At 37.0% G+C, this 20171-nt stretch overlaps 1 protein-coding gene across 4 annotated transcripts in view; it reads left to right on the top strand.

Moving 5' to 3' along the window:
- Positions 1-20171, top strand: part of grik1a (glutamate receptor, ionotropic, kainate 1a) — a 58470-nt gene that overhangs the window by 11297 nt on the left and 27002 nt on the right. For all 4 annotated transcript variants that reach the window (XM_082157430.1, XM_082157428.1, XM_082157431.1 and 1 more), the window contains 6 exons: positions 2639-2806; positions 3380-3637; positions 7014-7195; positions 7468-7521; positions 8679-8852; positions 10674-10817. In XM_082157430.1, the coding sequence (XP_082013556.1) occupies positions 2639-2806; positions 3380-3637; positions 7014-7195; positions 7468-7521; positions 8679-8852; positions 10674-10817 (980 nt within the window). The remainder of the gene's footprint in view (positions 1-2638; positions 2807-3379; positions 3638-7013; positions 7196-7467; positions 7522-8678; positions 8853-10673; positions 10818-20171) is intronic.

Genomic DNA, 20171 nt, shown 5'->3' with positions numbered 1-20171 from the left:
CGGGTTTGGTAGAAGCTCGTATCTGCACTCTGATGAGCTTCATCTCACACACATGAACATTTCCATTTAATTACTCTTATCTTCATTCACAGTCTTTTCATTAAAGAGCCAATCTGTCATTTTTACTGTTGGAGGTTGGCTGTTTATTGGTGAGTTAATGGCCCATTATTTCCTGCTGAGACCTGTTTGCTGGCCGTCTATGAATAGAGCCCGATCTCAGGTGGATGTCCTCCATGCGGATCTCGCCGTTGCATTGTATTTGCATGTTGTGTAGTTTTAGTATCTCCAGCATTACAAGTAATGTGTCATGACAATGCTCTTGCTAACAGATGTTCATGCATAATTGTGGAGATACACTCCAATGCAAGTCTTGGCCACTTAGTCCAGACATTTACGCAATGTTGGCTTTGCACCCTACCAAGTTAAATAGATTCTTGATTGGCATATTCAGTAACAAAGTCTGATGTTTTGATCATGATTATTCGCTGATTAAGGTGTGAACAATTTGATTTGATCTCGATGATTGTGCGATTTGCATATGATCATTGAGAAGAGATGATGTTGATTAACCTCATGCAATTGTGAGAATAAGCTTCACTGCCAGCAAGGGAAGTGATTTAAAAATGGCGTGTTAAAGGTCAAACGCAGTGTTGGCCAATTAGTCCAAATTTCTTAAGCAGTTAAATCTGCATGATTTGCCATTTCAGTTTTTCTAAATGTTATGGAATTTCTGAATAACCTGGTGTAACCTGTTTAGCGAATTATATCACATACTTGGCATTGACATTTAGATCAGACTTGGAATTATTCAAGAGCAGAAGTAAAACAGCTATTGTACTGTTTTTTTTTTTTTTTTTTATGAATTATTAAGATAATGCATTTATTTCACTCTCTTTTGTGTTCTTAATAATAATCAAACAGCAAGAAAAAAAGCATTGGCAAGAAAAGCTCACTGCTTTTGTAACTTTAATAAACCTCTACAGTTAGATATACTGAAAAACTCACACTCTTTGTTCCTTTGCTGGTAATTGATTTGTTTGTTCTTCATTTTATTACAGACTGTTTACTGATGTTGTTTATTTAATTGAAAAAAGTGTCCATCACTCAAGGGATGGTAATACAGAGCAGTCCAGCAAGACTTCTGCCTGGATCCTCAGTTTGCAATCCTAAATTGTCAACGTGTGCCAAGCGTCAATGTGGTCTGGATGGGAAAAAGATTATCTAGAACAGACTATGAACTTTGTCCGCTGTTTGAAAAAAACATTGACTATACCTGAGCCAAATTGTATATTTTTTACATGTGTCTTAGCATCGTTGTACCATTTCTTATTCATATAGATCTTTTTTTTCACTAAAGGTGAACTTTTTGTTTAAAGGCTCATCTTGGCAAGATAATGTAAAAATAGTGAAGGTATATCTTTGATAAGTGTAAACAGACAGGACAAAAATATGATTTGTCAAAATAAATGTGTGCATTAGCCTGTTTTAGACAACTTTTGCTGGGATGTGCTTGGATGTGTAATTTTTGGGAAGGTTAATTTTGTCTAAATTGGTATCTAACAGATGGTTTTAAATATCTATCTATCATGACTACTCTCTGACTGTTGGTAATGGATATGACATATGTTAATATGTTTGGTCTTGGTGGAATAGATCTGCTACACTGCTGCTGTTATTTCTGCTGCAGAGAAAGTACAGGACTTGCTACTGCTAATACATAGGCTATATGACATGCTGCTGCTGTACAACGTAGCGTTCATTATTTACCTGTAGAAGGTCTATACAGGTGGAGCTGGGGAAGGTAGGGGGTTTATAAAAGCGCGCTGCAACTGCTTCAGCAAATGCTGAGCAAGTATTTGAAGGTTGAGCTGCGAGCTTATTGGCTACTGATACGACAGGAACCAATCAGCTGTGCTGTGTCAGAATGATGTTGCAAGCAGATTGAGTTAAGGACTTATCAGCCTACGTCATCTAGAGTTTCAAGAGCTGGACTCAATTTTTTCAATATACTTTATCATTAACTTGGATTTTGATTTGTATTTAACATTAGCTTGGCACTATTGTTTATACATATTTAAATAAGTATGGACCTGAAATGTATCCATTTCCAGGGCACTGGTTTTATTTATTTATTTATTTATTTATTTTTGTACGTTTAGCTAGACACTGGTTTTTAAATGTGTTTTTAAGGAACTGTAACAAAAACTGGATTGTGTTTTTTAGCAGGCCTATGCTTTAGAATGAACTTGAAATTGATTTATATTCAGCATTAGCTTGGCACTATTGTTTGTAACTGCTTTTGAATTAGTGTGGAACTGGAATGAATCGATTCCATTGCCTGGAGATTAATTTTAATTTTATTTGTAAATTTAACTAGGCTCTGTTTTTTAAATGTGTTTTAAAATAACTTTAAATAACTTCTGCTTTGGCTTGTATTTAGCACTAGCACTATTACAATTTTGATTTTAATGGGATTTATGCATTACCAGGGCATTCTTTAATTGTATTCATACATTGTACTAATTTTTTTATGTTTTTTTCTTTTAAAGTACATATTTGGAAATCTACAGTACAAGTGAGATTAATCAGACTCCTTACTTACTTACTTGTTGCTTAGCACTCTTTATCTTGGTTAAAGGGGGAATCTTTGAGACGCGGGAGAATGAACCCGTCAGTATGGATGAACTCGCCTTTAAATTTGCTGTTACAAGTATCAACCGAAACAGAACCTTGATGCCAAACACCACGTTGACCTACGACATCCAGAGAGTAAACCTCTTTGACAGCTTTGAAGCCTCCCGAAGGGGTATGACTCTTTTTTTGATTGATTTGATTTTGAATTTATTTTACTATTTTATTCTTTGAAATTTGCTAAGTGGAATATATTAATTCAAATCTATACATGTATTGTTTTTTGAATTTTTTTATTGGTTTGTAGTTTAGATTTATAATATTATATTTATTATATTTTATTGTTAATTTAATGTTAATTCAATATATTATGTAAAAATTATTTTAAATTGCTGGATACAGTTGAGAAGGTCAATACCTCTGATGAAGGACATGCCAAAATAACCATTTTAAGGGGCAAATGTGTAAAATTAGCTACTTTGTTAATTTTATGTATTTAATGCATCTGATACAACAAAAACATGGTATTTGTGACTCTAATACTTAAATATTGAAATTATACCATTTTCATGGAAATTGCCATTTAATTTAATGATAACCCAGAACTGAAAAGGCCAGACTATTGCTTTTATTATGTACATGCTTTGTTCTGTTTTTTCCTCTTCTCTGTTTCTAATACACATTTTTTCATGTCACCTGTTTTTCTTTCCCTGTCTGTTCTCTGTCTCTCCATTTTTTCTTCTCTCAGTATGTGACCAGCTGGCCCTGGGGGTTGCTGCGGTCTTCGGCCCCTCTCACAGCTCCTCGGTCAGTGCCGTCCAATCCATTTGCAATGCTCTAGAGGTGCCACACATCCAGACACGCTGGAAACACCCATCTGTGGACAATAAAGACAATTTTTACATTAACCTCTACCCTGAGTACACCTCCATAAGCAGGGCTATCCTGGACATTGTTATTTTCTTCAAATGGAAGTCTGTTACTGTGGTTTATGAAGACAGCACAGGTGAGTGACAGTTATGGTTTAGAAAGGGGAGACAAAGGGATATTTGAAGGTCAGCTCAATGTGCTTTTTGAGGTTTTGTGATCTTCAATGGGATCTTCACAGCTTTGTGCTTTAAAATGGGACACTGCAGGCCACAACATTTATACTGAGATTTTTTACTCTTTTTCTGCTGGAAAGAGTGACTGATGTCCACATATATATACATTCTATTATATTTAAAACAAATGGGAATTCAAACTGAATTCAACAGTAACTCTAGCATTGCTCATCACCATCATGTGTTATGAATGCTGGTTCCCAAGCACGGAATAATGGTATCCCCTTCAGGCCTGGTCAAGTTTTGTTGGTGAACAAGTATAAACCAATATGAAACCAGCATAAACCTGCAAATGCCTTGTGGTTTAAACTGGTCTTTTCAGCAGGGATCCCCTCATGAATTTGAGACATTTGTGTGTCTACTTACAATTTTTTAATATAAGGAGTTTTCTATTCTGTTAATGTTAGATATAGAATTTGTATATGGCGTTTTGTTTCCACTCTCTGACTGAGTCACAACAGACTGAGCCATCTGACCAATCAGAGCACAATAGGCTCTTGGATTGGTTGGTTTAGAGAGACCAAATCCTGGATCGAACAGAAAAAAAGGTGATGCTGCAATGCATGTAAACCTATTGCAGGAGACCTTCAAAACTTAATTAGGGACCTTTGAAATAGCATAATAGGGGCACTTTAAATTCCTGCATTGAAATGCACAGTGATGAAACATTTCATATGTGGCATTTGCATGTTTAATGCATGATTTCATTTGGGAAGTCTTCTTTTGTTTTTTCTAGGTCAGTTTGGTTTACCTCGCCCTTGCCCTTATCAGTTTAATTTCCTTTTGACAGCATTATTTCAATACCATATTTCATTTTCTATATATTTTGACTTCTGTGACCTTTTCTAAACTAAAATTGTTTTGAAAACAGTGAAATATTGACTGAATATTGATCTCCTCCCACGTTGTTTCCTGCTGATTACAGACATGTATTTCATAGGCCTTGGCTCATGTGTCAGCAGGCTGAAGAAATATCATGATTGGAATGGTTGTTCAGATTTATTATTATTATTATTATTTCTCTCAAAGAGGTGATAAAAAATGTTGATTACTCACTCTGAAGATCACACTCAAGAATCAAACAATAACTGTAGATATGAAACACTTGAAATCAACATGACATTAAGGGTGACTGACAACATTTTTAATAAATTGTCAATATTGTGCATATTTTATCAAAAATGTATCATTTAAACTTTTTCATCAAATCAAAATGTAATAACTTTCTCTGCCTCTGAGATTGCTTCGGTTTTGATGTAATCAAAGACATGCAGTTGGGGAAATACTAACCTATAAAAATATCATAGCACCAATATCACCACACAATCAAGTTACTCCTTACATTTATATCCAACTAAATAGTTGCACATGCAACTGCAGCATAATGCGTAATATGCAAATTGCTATAATGCTATAGTTCACCAACACACTTCAAGTGTTCCCCTGGTGGCATCAAACTAATCTGGAGAGCAAATCAAATGCAGACAAACTAGAAAAACAACCACAAGTAAAAAAATATATATATAATAAATAAAAAAAAAATGGAAAATTGCCCTGCAAACACTTCTATTTCTACAGCTTAAAATGAACATGCTGACTCTGTAGCCAATGTCTTTGTAACAACTTGCTTGCACCAGATAGAAATTGTGTCAGATTGACCAGTTTCAAAATGATTAGTGTGTCTGATTCATAGCCAGTAACTTGGATCGAAATCATTAGGAGAGCTCAGGGAACAGATGCCAGCTCAAATTACCCTAGTATTTACACATCACACCATCTCAGCTGTAGTGTGATTTGTCTTGGATTCCTGTGTGCCCATCCCATCTGTTTGAAAACACAAATTACACACAACTTTCTGTGTTTCTATACTTTGATAGCATGATTTATGATCTTATCATTGCTTGGAAGTACGTTATTATATGGCCAAGACTAAATCAAGGCAAATAACTTGCCTGGAACTAAAAGGGGTTTCAATACCTGTTTTTTTCTGGGGTTTTTTAACTGAGCATCAAAGGAATTTTTGTTGCCCAAACCTGACATATTTCTTTATCCATGTCACTGAATTTAGTTGCACAGCCTTTATAAGAAATTCATGTCCCTAATATTAGTCTGCCACCACTTTTATTGACTTTCCCCCTGAGCCTGCATGGGAGATATTTTCTTCAAAATATCAAACATTTTTAGAAATGTGGGTTTTAATTTTTAATCCAATTTGAATCCCTATAAGTTTCGGTTACCATAAAGAGATAATTAATAAAAGCTATTTTAAAGACGTACCAAACGCTGTGATGATCTAATAAAGCCATCATGAGATTATAGACTAAAATAAAAACAATACCAGCGTCATCAGAAATGAAAACTCTGTTTAGACGGTCTTGTCAGATCTAACACCAGGAAACCAGTTTTAGCATATGACCTAAAAGTGTGGTTCATAATGCTATAACATTTTGAGAGTGAGGGAATAGAAACAATATAGAAGCTTATTATTTTAACCTTGACTCCCAGGAGCCCCTACATGTACTGGAGCCCAATATGTATCCATTTCAGAGTCTCATCCAAGAGCACACTGAACTTGAGAGATGAACCCCTGAATCTGAGCTTGTCTGGTTATTAAAGTAATATTCATGAGAAGGAAGTCTGTCTTTAACCATCTGTATTCATTCACTGTTGTCACATTTTAATGCACAAGAATTACACTTAATTTAGTAATCTGCAAGATAGCCGCTTAATAGTTTGCTCATCTGTATCAGTGTTATTATTGTTAACTAAAACTATTAACTGAAATACAGCTGAAAAAAAATAAATACATATAAAAATTCAATGAAAATCTTAAATTTAAAAAACTTTACTATGTTCACTACTTTTTTACTATTATCAAGTCTGTTGGAATCATTAGAGAGATGCAATCATATTCTAGTGAAAATAACATAGAGGATCCTTATTAACTAATAACACCGACTGAATCTGTCATTTTCTGCAGTGGCCCTTGCTAATGCCTTTCCCAGGTCTGTTCAACCTTTAGATCACTTTTTGACCTGCTGCGGTTTAATGCATTACTTTTCGCTACTATAGACTGAGTGTTTTGATTGAAGAGAAGCCCCAAATGCATCTGATTGTTATGTATCAACGGAATAAATGAGTCCCAATTTATGGTCTCTGTAAACATCTGCTATAACACAAGGGAAATCAAAAGTGTAATTACTGCAGCTCATGATGAGTTTGTTTCTCTTCCATTGCTCCCCACCTTCGATCACTTTTTTTGTGTTCTGTTTTTTCAAGGATTAATGCGTATGCAGGAACTGATCAAAGCTCCGTCCAAAAACAACCTGAAGATCCGAATCCGCCAGCTGGCGTCGGGGGGAGGTGACAGTCGCCCCCTGCTGAAGGAGATGAAGAAAGAAAAAGAGTTTTACGTCATCTTCGACTGCTCCTACCAAGTAGCCGCCGAGCTTCTCAAACAGGTGCATCATCCTTTCAATCAATTCTCGGTTTGAACTTTTGTTGAACTCAATGTTGCGCAGATTGAAGTGGATTGAAAATGAGAGTCAAGTGCTCTTGCATGCTGTGACCCAGCAGGTTCTCAGAGCTGTACTTTAAAGCTGACATGTAATTCAGTATGTGCAATGCTGCCTGTATTTCTGAATACTGCTGAAATCGTCTTATTTCACACTCAATCGTTTCCTTCTGGATTCTTCCCAAAAAAACATCTTTTGTTGTGTTTCTCCACCCACAGCTGATGTCGATGGGTATGATGACAGAGTATTATCATTTCTTCTTCACTACTTTGGTGAGTCTGAAAAGCTCCCTGCTTGCTATTAATAAGAGCTCTTTTCATTGCATTAGATGATGAGCAGGCGAAGTGATTTTCTGCTGTTTCTTATAATTGTTACTTGTCAGATTGTATGATAAAACCCCACTGACATCTTGACTTACCTTATACACCCTGGGTGACATCAACTGTCTTATGTCAGGCTGTACAATACTCATTCTGATTTATGTTTGACAGTGTTCACTGAGTTCACTGAAACTGAAATGGTAGCACACAATCCTAAGCTTTGTGCTAATGTTAAAAAAGGTTTTAAAAGATCAGAGTGAAATTGAATTTAGGGATGAATTTATAACTAGAAAAAGAAAGTCATCAAGACAAACTTTGAATTATGGCTTGGAAACCTTATCAGAAAGTTTAAAGAAGTAAAAAAATTCTGAAGGCTTTGACAAAAAGGCCTGACAGATGGACTAGCAGATATGCTACCATTTAAAAGTTTAGTCTTATAAAGGTTTTTTTTTAAAAAGAAAAATTAATACTTTTATTCAGCAAAGACACATTAAATTGGCTTTACATTAAATACTTTTACATCGTTACAAAAGATTTCTATTTCAAATAAATGCTGTTTTTGAGCTTTCCATTCATCAAAGAATCCTGACAAATGTATTAGTTTCCACAAAATATTAAGCAGCACAACTGTTTTCATCATTGACAATAATTATAAGAAATGTTTCTTGAGCACCAAATCAACATATTAGAATGTTTTCTGAAGAATCACTGAAGACTGGAGTAATGATGCTGAAAATTCAGCTTTGCCATCATAGAAATAAATTACAATTAAAACAGAAAACAGTTACTTGAAATTGTAATAACATTACCTGTTAAATTCAGTAAATTCAACTTTCTGCTGTCTAAATTCCAATTCTACTTCCTGTGGGTTGTGGCCAATTCAATCCAAATTCTAACTTATGAATTTAAAGGAAGACAATTCTTAAATTCTGAGTTTTGCAAAACCAAGATTTATGAACTCCTAACAGGAGCTTAAGGCTGCACCACAATCGAAATTGACCATTTCATCTTTTATGACAAAGAAAACCATGGCATGAAGAGGTTATATCTTGTGCAAAGTTTGCACAGCTCTTAAAGCTAAATCTGAACAAACTCTCGTTGTCTTGCAGGATCTGTTTGCTTTGGATCTTGAGCAATACCGCTACAGTGGCGTCAACATGACTGCCTTCCGCCTCCTGAATCTAGATGATCCGTATGTGGCTTCCGTGATCCAGAAGTGGTCCATGGAGCGCCAGCTGGCACCGCCCAAACCTGAGAGTGGATTGATGAGTGGCATTATGACTGTGAGGATCGCTCTGCTGTCATGATCAGTCCTGTTCTAGAGTAGTTCAATCAAATTCTGGGAGTTAGTTTGGTTATCGTAAAAATAGAAAAGTCTTGTCTTGACTTCCGTTATGAGTTCATACTGACAGAATTTGATCCGCTCCTGTAAGATATTGCATAAACAGGACAATTGACCTATTGATAAGCTCCTCCCCTCGAACGCAGATGAGCCAATGGCAGTTGAGTATCAGTTGCACGGGGACCGGAACTCGGACATCTTTAGGTTTCAGAGGTTCCTGCCATAGAGAAACATTGGAGAAGCTCTCATCGGTTTGATGGTGTTTATGCTACAAAAATAGTAAAACGAAGTGCCTGGAGTAATTGTAACACTGATTCCAGGTATCCTGAGAGGATGGGTAATTGAATTTATTTCAATTTATTGAATCTAAACCCAAACAAGACAGTGCAAAATGTCTGCTGTGTATTAATTCAATGATGTGGACGCAGTAACCTGGTTCCTTAAGGATTCAACCCCAATCCCAATGAAGATGAAAACCGTTAATTTTCTGGTTGTCATACTCACATCAAGTTCAAATTAAAGTTAGTGAGTCCATGCTAACGTACAAACCTAAATAGCTGACTGTTCTTACATCATGTACAGACTGGTCTACAATTCAGTGCCTCTCCATATTAAACTGGTTAAATGTAAATTAATCCTGCGGTACATGAACAGTGTTGATCCTGGATGTTGTCGTATGCGATCGTGACGACCGTAACATGAGGCTTCTCCTGCTTGCAATGTGATTTGTAAACCCTTGCTTTCAAATGAATCTCGTTACCCACCATATTTATTTTAAAATGTTTTATATATCCCTCAATGGCATATTTAAGTCCCACATGAATGCCCCTTGACGAGAGGTGGCTTCTGTGCCCAAAATGTATCAAAAACATCTTGGGACAAGGTTTTCACATTGACAGCAGCTGTCATTGATTGACAGTTAGAAACTCTGTTTGTTTGTCTGAGTTCGCAACAGTACCTAAGGGGGGCAGGGCTTACCGATAGGTCAATGGGCTTTATGCACAGCTACACTACTTCCTGAACTTCAGCCAGCTCTTTGTTTCCTGTCTGTCATTATTGGACAAACTGATTAATCCAGGTGTGTCTGATTATTGTTACTGAGGTCAGGCACACCTGGATTAATCAGTTTGTCCAATAATGACAGACAGGAAACAAAGAGCTGGCTGAAGTTCAGGAAGTAGTGTAGCTGTGCATAAAGCCCATTCGGAGTCAAACCTCTTAGTAAATATAGTTGTCGATCCCAAACACCGACTGTGTGAACGCACAATAAAACGAGCCAATCGCACTGCTCAAAATCCTCATTTACATATAGACCAGAACTTAAACCAGTCCCTAACTTCTTTTAAGCACATCCTTCACAGTTACAATAACTAGGATTAAGACTTACTGCTGTGGACTAATCTACCCGTCCTCCAGAAGGCAGTGTATACTGCTAGCACACTCAGCCTCATTAGACATGCATGAAGAGCTTAAAGCAGAAAGCATCCAGAGATTTATTCAAATCTATTTTTACCATCCAGGTCACATTTTAGCACTGAATAATACCAAGAGAAACATAAGGTGTGTGCGGCAGGGGACAGGGGAGGAGCTCTTTTCCTGTGATCAGATGGAAAGGAAATTAAACTTAAAGGCCATTACGTAACGTTCAAAATTGTATGAATGGTAAACAAAAACACTTTCTGTGTGTATATTAATGCATTCATGTGAAGTTTGATTATATTTAGAGCATGTTTTGTGGGTAAATTCTTCCCTCCTTCCGCAGACCGAGGCTGCTCTCATGTATGACGCAGTGTTCATGGTTGCTGTCGCGTCTCAGCGGGCCACACAGATGACAGTGAGCTCCCTACAGTGCCACAGACACAAACCCTGGAGGTATGGCCCGCGCTTCATGAACTTGTTTAAAGAGGTGAGAATATTGTCCTTCATGTAGCAAAACACATTCAATTGATTTGAATTGTAAACTTGATTTGAATTGTATGCGATTATAGACATTTTATTTTTAACTTTACAAGAAACAGTGATTACAATTAAATCAAGTTAAAATTATAAAAAATAAGTTGTATTTTGTCAAGGATTACATTTTCTTGCTGCTAAAACGCATACACTGCCATAAAAAAGTTTGGGTTTTAAAATAAATAATTATTGTTTTTGATAATAATAATAATAAGAAGAAATGTTTCACCAAATCAGCACATCAGAATGATTTCTGAAGTATCATGTGACACTGAAGACTGGAGTAATAGCAGCTTTGCCATCACAGAAATAAATTACACTATAAAATATATAAAAAAAATAAAGGTTATTTTAAATTGTAAAAATATTTCACTTTTTGATCAAAAGAGACTTCTTTCAAAAACATTAAAAAAATCTTACTGACTCCAAACTTTTGAACGGAAGTGTATAGAATTGCAGCAGTGCATCATGATATGATGTAAATATACATCATATCATTAAGAAGATGAGCGGTTATTAATGCATGAATCAAACTCTGAATTTTGACAATTTCTGATATGTTTTTTCATGCATCATTTTATTTATTATATCAAGGGCTGTTAACCAGGGCTGCGTTAATTACGTTAAATATTTTTAAAGTGTTAAACTGGAAAGAACACGCACAGACAGCGGGCCACAATCGAGTTCTCTCTCGTGCTTGAACAATAACACAGTTATGCCAAACTGTCCGTTTTGTCAAGTATCCTCATAAGAGCAGCCTTAAATGAGTTAAATAAAGTCTTAAATGAATGTAAAGAGTTGTGAGAGAATGAGATGCGTGTGAGATCCGTGTCATGTGCAGCAGCGACAGGTCTTAAAGTGACAGCAGCCACTAATTCTGTCTGTCCATAAAGTTAATCAAAGAACAAAGGGAACAGAAAAAGATCACTCACTGCTCTTGACTAAAGAACTTTTGTAGCTTTAATAAGGATTCATATTTTCTACCTGTTAGATGAGGAAGGGCAACTGTAAATATGACATTTATTATGGGTTTATGTGTGAGGATTGTTTTAAGTTGTTATATTTTTTGAAGCCCAACAAAAATGTAAAAAAATTACACTGTCAATTACACTGTCATGTTGATTGGCTATAATTAATGTTAAAATGGGGGGGGGGGATACTTTTCATCGAGACATCAGTAGCTGTATTAGTATGAGTGATACTGGCCTAAAAAGATGCCATTAAACAAGTATTTAAAATATACTGTCTTTATGTTGTTTCTTCATTAATTTGGAGATTAACTGTGAAGTTATTACATTCTGAAATATAAAAAAAAAAAAAAAAAAAAATGTGATTAATCGCAACTAATCACAGAAAAAATGTGTCATTAATCTAGTTAATCGATTGACAGCACTAATTATATCCCTTTATGAGGTTACAAATAAATCGTAGAGAACAGTGAAAATGACAATATCTCAACGGGCATAAATTGCAAGAGCTTCAGTGTCACTCCTTTTAGTAGTTGCAACATTGCATTGTTACTCATTTGAATTAAGTCAAACCTTTAGTTGCATCGATAGCCATGCACATATCATATTTGCAACAGTCGCTCCACTCATGTTGAAAAGGAGTTAATTTGGTAGATCACTGTATGATCACTGAATGTGTGAATACTGCTTAATGGTGGAATATTTATCAGACTGTTTTTTTCTACTCTTTTAGACTTTAAACAACTTTTCCTTTAGATTTTTTGACCCGTAGGTTACATAAAAATGTATTTGTAAATCAAAAACATGTTTTCAGGGCAGAGGTGCATGAAAATAGACACTAGTACTTTTGCGTTTTGATCTTTTTTTAAGTCCCAGATCACTGCTGGATGTTCTCACTGCCTTTGAACCGAGGGGTCATAACTCTTCTCCTTCATGTTTGAGTGTGGGGTGTGTGTCCATCCACTCTGAGAACTCAAAAAGTGATGCCTGTGATAGCTCAAAATGGCTGTCTAGGGGAACGAAAGCTTGTTCTGAATAGGCCTTTCAGTATAATTTTTAGATATGCTTTCAATTCCACTTGCATTGTGACTCGGCAGTCAGAGTGTTCTTGGCTTTAGAAATGGAAGAGGCTTTTTGGCTGTTTTTAAAAATGAATAGTGCCACATTGCATTAGGGAAGGGACAGCCCAGCAATGATAAGCGGTACAGAGAGTGAATTTGCTTCACTGTTTGAGTCTGTCGGGTCGGTCTGTACTAGAAACCCTCGGTACTCAGTTTGCACCTTATTCACAGAGCGGCAATGCCAGATAAAGAAAAAGTACGGGACTTAAAGGAACACGCCAACTTTGGGACTTTAGCTTGTTCACCGAATCCCCCAGAGTTAGATCAGTCCATACATACCCTTTTCATCTCCGTGCGTGCTGTAACTCTGTCTGACGCACCCACCGCTAGCCTAGCTTAGCACAAAGACTGGAGGTAAACGGCTCCATCTAGCATACTGCTCCCAATAAGTGACAAAATAACGCCAACGTTTTCCTATTTACATGTTGTGATTTGTATAGTCACAGCATGTACAAATAACAAGGTCACATGAGACACAGCCATCTTCTAACCATAAACATACTGGGAACTATATTCTCAGAAGGCGAAGGACTGCTACCTGGGCGGAGTGATTTGCTCGCAGCCCATGAGAAACCCTATGGTGAGGAGCAGAGAGTTCGCTCAGAGTTGGAGTAAATCACTCCGCAGAATGGACTTATCTAACTCTGGGGGATACAGTGAATATGCTAAAGTCCCAAAAAGTCGGCGTGTTCCTTTAAAGATGTTTTTATGTTTCATGAAGAAATCACACTGCCTGTAATTCATTTCATACATTTGGATTTGCTGACATTTGGTTGGCTGACATGTCTTTAGAGGGTTTTTGAAGAGATGTGTGGTTTCGGTGATGGAAATGTGGTTTACATTTTTAAAGCTGAAGTGTGTAATTTCTGCACCATTAGTGTCACCAAATGAAATATTGGAAACATAATAGCTATTCTCAAACAGGCTTCTGGAACATTTCCTTCGTCTTCCAGAAAAACAGGTAGCTCCAGCCCCAAACTCCTGCTATAGGTTGAAGTGTGTCAGTATTTCAGCAGCCTTGGTTACGGAAGTAGTTTTTCTATTAATTTTTCCCATAGGGATTTTTAAAGTCTTTGTTTAAGAGTTATAAGCCATAAACGAAACCAACCAGCTACGAGGTGAATCACAACATTATAAGCATTGATTTGAAACAAAAACGTACAAAAAGACAAAAGTGCAAGACTGTGTACTTAATGGTGTTATTGAGGGAAATTAAAAACAAATTATTTCAAAAGTAAAAAATAAGAGAAGGATAAAAGTATTGATTTAAAGAAGGTGATTGTATATAGAAACAATCTTTTGTGTGTATTGTATAAACACATAAATTATTAAGTAGTTTGAGAGCGTAGGGAAACTGACTCTATTGCGTCTTTCGCAGAGCGATTCTCTAATTGCTGGAGATTCCTTTGCAGAATCATGGGTAATGTAGTTTTTCACCAGGAATTCCACTGCTGAAAATTATTGTTTAAAAAATAATTGAAATAATGTGGGCTGATGGCTATACAGAAGCAAATACCATCTATTAACAACCTCGTAGCTTATAGTAGTTCTTTAATGGTTTATAAGTTATTTTTAAAAATCAATTCCCCTATGGCAGGCAGGTCCACTCCTGCTCCTCGAGGGCCACTGACCTGCAGAGTTTAGCTCCAACCCCAATTAAACACACCTGAACCAGCGATTCAAGGTCTTAATAGGCATACTAGAAACTTCCAAGCAAGTGTGTTGAGGTAAGTTGGGAATATACTTTGCAGGACAGCGGCCCACCAGGAGCAGGTTTGGACACCCCTGCCCACAGGAGAAAAGGAATGGGTTTCCGGTACTTTTTCGCCATCTTTTGTTGGTCAAAAAACAGGTAGCTCCACCCCCAAACTCATACCGGTGAGCCAGTGTTGCTCCACAGAGCTACAGTGTTTACACTTTTGAGGGAAATGAACCTTTAAATGGCTTACTTATAGTCATTTCCACATGTTCAACTGGGAATGGAGAAAGTACTGAGCATCTGAAAAATGATGCACTTTAGCTTTAAGTGTGTGTAAGTGTCTAATTAGGGTTGTTTTGAGTTGTAGAGTTATTTTTCTGTTCATGCCAACACCATGACGAACTGCTAATGAGTCCAGATGCTATATTTTAACGACCCATAAACTCTGTATCACAGCACCATTAAAGCCATAAAACACTGTTGTAAGAGGCCTCTCTACAGACACTGCGCTAGAAAATTCTTAATATTCAAAATGTTGTAGGATACAAAAACACATCACTCTGTGAACTGTGTTTGTGCTGTAGCCGTTTAAATTCTTCACTTTAACAGCAGAAGCAGCCATGCTGGAGGGCTTTTAATAGATTGCCTGGACAAATAAAAACCCTCTTCATTTGTCCTGTCCATTTAAGTCATTTTCACTCACTTAAGTACTGTAATAGGAATTTTGGTGCAACTAATCAACTGTGACAGAAGGCTGAACAGCTTTAAATGTAGTATTTGTTTATGTTGACCCACTGAGCCGGAGATGCAGAACAGTGCGGTTTTGCTTATGAGCTGCATTTTATGAGGAAATAACTAACAGAAAGTATTACGTGCCATACAATTTTAAATTGTGTAGCTCCTGTACTGTAGCAAAAAAAAAAAACTCTCCATTTAAGGAGCTTTGATTATATTACACTGCATACTGTAGGACTTGGCAAAGCCATTCTGACGAAACTGCACTACAATATAAGACCCACAGCTCTAGTGACACATTTAGGGGAGGTTTTCACAGTATTTATCCCTGCTTGGGGCCAAATTGTAGGTTTGAAGTGAAAAATAAGCATCATTATGTTATTTTCGGCACCAAAAATGTTTGTGGTCCCATTAGGGTCACCACCCTCTGCTTCTCAAAACCAATAAGGAAACTTAGTGTTGTCATTATCAAATTATGCAGTGATTAGTGATTTTTCATGTTACACTTTAAAGTTACACAGATTGAAGCAAGTTTATAAGATATGCACATTCCTGGTCTTATTGTGAACAATCAGTGCGTGTATTCCAGGGATGGAAATTCACTTTTTTGTCCACCGGCCACTGTGGCAGGTGGATTTCAAAATCTACCAGCCACTCAATGTTTTTACCAGCCACTTTCTTGTTTTTAACCGACAATGTGTAACTGCATGTGAAAATTAATACTACAAGATCTACAATACTTAAGCAGTTTATTTAATCTCAAGTCTCAATGAAATACTGACATTTTCTCTTTCTCTCTTATATATATTTCTCTTTTTTACCTGGATGTGGCATTTGAATGATTCGTGGTCTTTTATGGCTTCCAGTTTTAGGTTTTTAGTCCCAACAATGAAACTAGGGCTGGGCGATATGGACCAAAAGTCATATCCCGATTATTTAGGCTGAATATCGATATACGATATATATCCCGATATTTTTTCCGCAAAGTGAGAGCAAATGTTCAGTCAAAGTCAAAGCCAAATATGACATGTCACAAGTAGTTTTATTGAAACCGGCTATTTCCACACACACAAGTACTGTCCCCCTTTACTTAACATAAATTGTAAGAATATGACTAATAGTAAAGACTAGTACTAATAAATAAACATTAGGCCTATGCTAAAGCTATTAAATAGCAGTCCCAAACTAGTTTTTGTTAATACAATGTTGGTATGAGCCACTAGAGTCATTTAAAAATATTAAAAATAACACAAAGAAAAATAAAGTGGCATTTTTGGGGTTAATATGGAAACGACAGTTGCCATGGTGAATACACAATATTAACAATAACTGTTAATGAACCATGGAAACTGCTCCTGGTGAACAGAATGAAAATCATACCTGCATTACTTTTATTTTGTGTAATTTACAACGTAACGGCGTTGCATGCTCGTAGTTTCTTGTGCACTTTATATGCAGTGAGGCGATACACAGCGCGCGCCGCCGCATTTGCGCGTGCAATTGAAGAGTGTGCGCTCCGAGCACAGGATAACGGCTGACGTGACAGGACAAGAAAGTCCGTTTTTCTGAGGTGAAAGACTTTATTTCAGCGTACACTTATGTCCTCTAAAAGTGTCCGCCGTCTGTGTGAAACAGTATATTTTTATTTACCCGCCACGGTGGCCGGTAGGTGAAGCGAGTTTACCCGCCACAACACAAAATCACCCGCATTTGGCTGGTGGCGGGTGCTAATTTCCATCCCTGGTGTATTCCAAAGAAGAAAACAAATGTGTATTCATAATGCACTTTTTTTTTCTTCTTTGAAATACAAGCACTGATTGTTCACAATTTTATTAAATTGTTCTGTTGATAAAAATCTTATTATCAACAGAACATTTTGACTAAATCAATAAATTGTATTATTAAAATTTCAGAATTTCTTAGTATTTGGTTTATTCCAAAGTGACAAACTTGTTTATTTGGTTGGTTAGTGTCCTAGAAACAGTGCAGAATCTGAAATATTTCTCATAAAGTTTTTTTCATTCCTTTGTTTTAAATGTCTAAAAAACCTTGTTTTATTTCCAGGTTTGAAAATTACTTAAAATACCTACTGCCATTCTTTCTTTCTCACCCTAGAAAGTAGAGACATTTAATTTGACTAGTCAGTCGACCATTGTTATGACCACCACTGCAGTTCAGTGAACATGACAGTAAAGGCACGTTCACACCAAGGACTATAACGATAACGCTAAAGTAATAGTTCCAAATTTGTTCTAAATATAAAAGAATAGTCCGCACCACAACTATAGCAATAATGGCACAGAGAAACTATATCATTGGAATCACTTTCAGAATTAGAATGCAGTGCACCCCTTGTCTCCATTGGCTCTATTACAGTTCCCTGCAATGGTGGAAATGGTTCACATCGAGGTCAGCATCAAGTCTCCAGGTGTCCTGCGGAATAGTAAGCTGTATTCCCCTGAACAAGTCCAGTGACATGTTGAAGGCCAGCCTCTTGTTTTGAGATGTGCTCTGAGAAACACAGCAACCTTGATAATAGAAGTGTTTTTTCCTGATATCCCACCCACTTATCAAAGAGCTTGAGCAGGGCTATTACTCTTCCTTAGTTGCCTCAGCTGATTGAATTCTGGGATTGCTTTCTCTCATTTTTTTGCACAACAAAGCTAGGGGAAATGAAATGACGGTACACCAGCTTGATGTTCTTGCTTTTTGGGAAAAAATGCAGTCAGGCCTGACCATGTGTAGTGTAAGGAAGGGCACTTGTCATTTATTCAGAAAATTTAACCTAAAGATTAGAAATTTTGCCTCAAACAGCTTATGTGTGAATTAAATGTATTTAAATATTTATTTTTAAACTTAATCGAGAACTATGCCATTAAACTAAAAGTATAAGTCTCATCTTCTATTCGTAATGACCATAATTGTTGTGGTGGCCTGTGATAAAATGTAACTGTAAATGAAAAGGCTCTGTAACACTTGCTAAAATCAATACAAAACATCCTCAAACACTAAAACATTTGAAGATTATTAAAAATGGGTAATCTTGCCGTAAGAAAGTTAGTATGAAAAATAGAAATTTTTATAAACTTTGAACCTCTAAGATACACAAAATCTAAGTGTAAAATCTACTGTACACTTGTTTTAAATCATCCACACTTTAATACTTTAAGTATGAAATTTTGTTCAAAAGTATTTGTTTTAAATATTTAATATTTTGTTATAAATTATTACTTTTTAAATTAATACTTTTATTCAGGTAAAGTAATGTATAATATGTTATAAAAACAAGTAAATGCTGGTCTTTTAATGTAGAAAAACTGAAAACAGTATTTTAAATAATATTTTTCAGTGGTAAAGTTTTTATTGTATTTTTGATAAATAAATGGTGAGCATAAAATACTTATTTCAAAAACAGTCAAAATAATCTTACAGACAGCAAACATTTGAATGGTAGTGTATGATTTGATTTATTATAAATAAATCTAAAAATTACAAACGAAGACATTGTTACTGTCACGATCTGATGTGTTCTAGTCAACATGCTTGAGGAAGTACTTATTCAAAAGTCTTTAATAAGCAAACCAGAATGCAGGAGAGCACGGGACAATACACTGGAAAACTAGCTTAAACACACTTAAACTAAAGATGATAACCGACAGTGAACTGAACAAAACGTACTTGGTTACTTACGTAACCTCGGTTCCCTTAGAGATAAGGGAACGAGTACTGCGTTGCAAACGCTGTGGGAAAACTCCTTTTCTCGAGAATATTGATGCCTTTATTTTAAAACGCATTGCTGCAGCACAGATGAGAGCATCATGCTCGCGCGAGCGCGCTGATAGGCTGTTCTGAGGCAACTGCACGAACCAATGGCGAGAAGGCAGAGGCGCGCGAACCAATCAGAGCGCTTGGCGCCCTGCCAGACTTGAGCGCGCCAAACAGGGCGTGACAGAAGAGTATAAATACAGAGAAAACTCGCCATATGACAGGTCTAATCGACTGAAGCGAAAAACACCTGATGTAAGAGAAATAGCACGGCAAGGCAACGCAGTACTCGTTCCCTTATCTCTAAGGGAACCGAGGTTACGTAAGTAACCAAGTACGTTCCCTTACGAGAACGTGCTCTCGTACTGCGTTGCAAACGCTGTGGGAACACTTTTTAAAACGCCGTGCTATTAGTCTTGTGGCTACTCTGAGAGTCCAGGGAGCCCCGGGACTATGGCAGAGTAGCCCGAATACCACAGACCAGAACGTCGGGCCTAAAGAGATATTCATAATGTGTACATAGAGCTGGACCGAAAGGGCCAAAGTATAAAACCCACATAACTCGAGGTAACAACCATGTGTCTGACTCAACACTAGCCTGGGTCCACAGAGCCAGGGCCTAGATGGAGAGAACTCGTGCTTGCAGAGCAGGGACCTCTAAGTTATAAAACCTTGCAAATGTGGACGGAGCGGACCAGCCGGCCGCCGCACAAATGTCTTCGATAGGGATACCACTGGACCAAGCCCACGAGGAGGCCATGCCTCTTGTAGAGTGAGCTCTAACACCTATGGGACAAGGGAGGCCCAGTGAGGTGTATGCCAGAGCAATGGTGTCGACTATCCATCTGGATAGCGTGAGTTTCGTGACCGGAAGACCCTTGGTCCGGCCCCCGAAACAGATAAAAAGCTGTTCAGACTGTCTGAAAGAGGCAGAACGCTCCAGATATATTCTCAGAGCTCTGACGGGGCAGAGTGTGTGAGCATCACTGTCTTCTCCCGAGACTGGGAGAGCTGACAGA

The sequence above is a fragment of the Leuciscus leuciscus genome (genome assembly GCF_965113295.1).
Source record: "Leuciscus leuciscus genome assembly, chromosome: 24".
NCBI lineage: Eukaryota > Metazoa > Chordata > Actinopteri > Cypriniformes > Leuciscidae > Leuciscus > Leuciscus leuciscus.
This window is presented reverse-complemented; position numbering and strand designations above follow the sequence as displayed.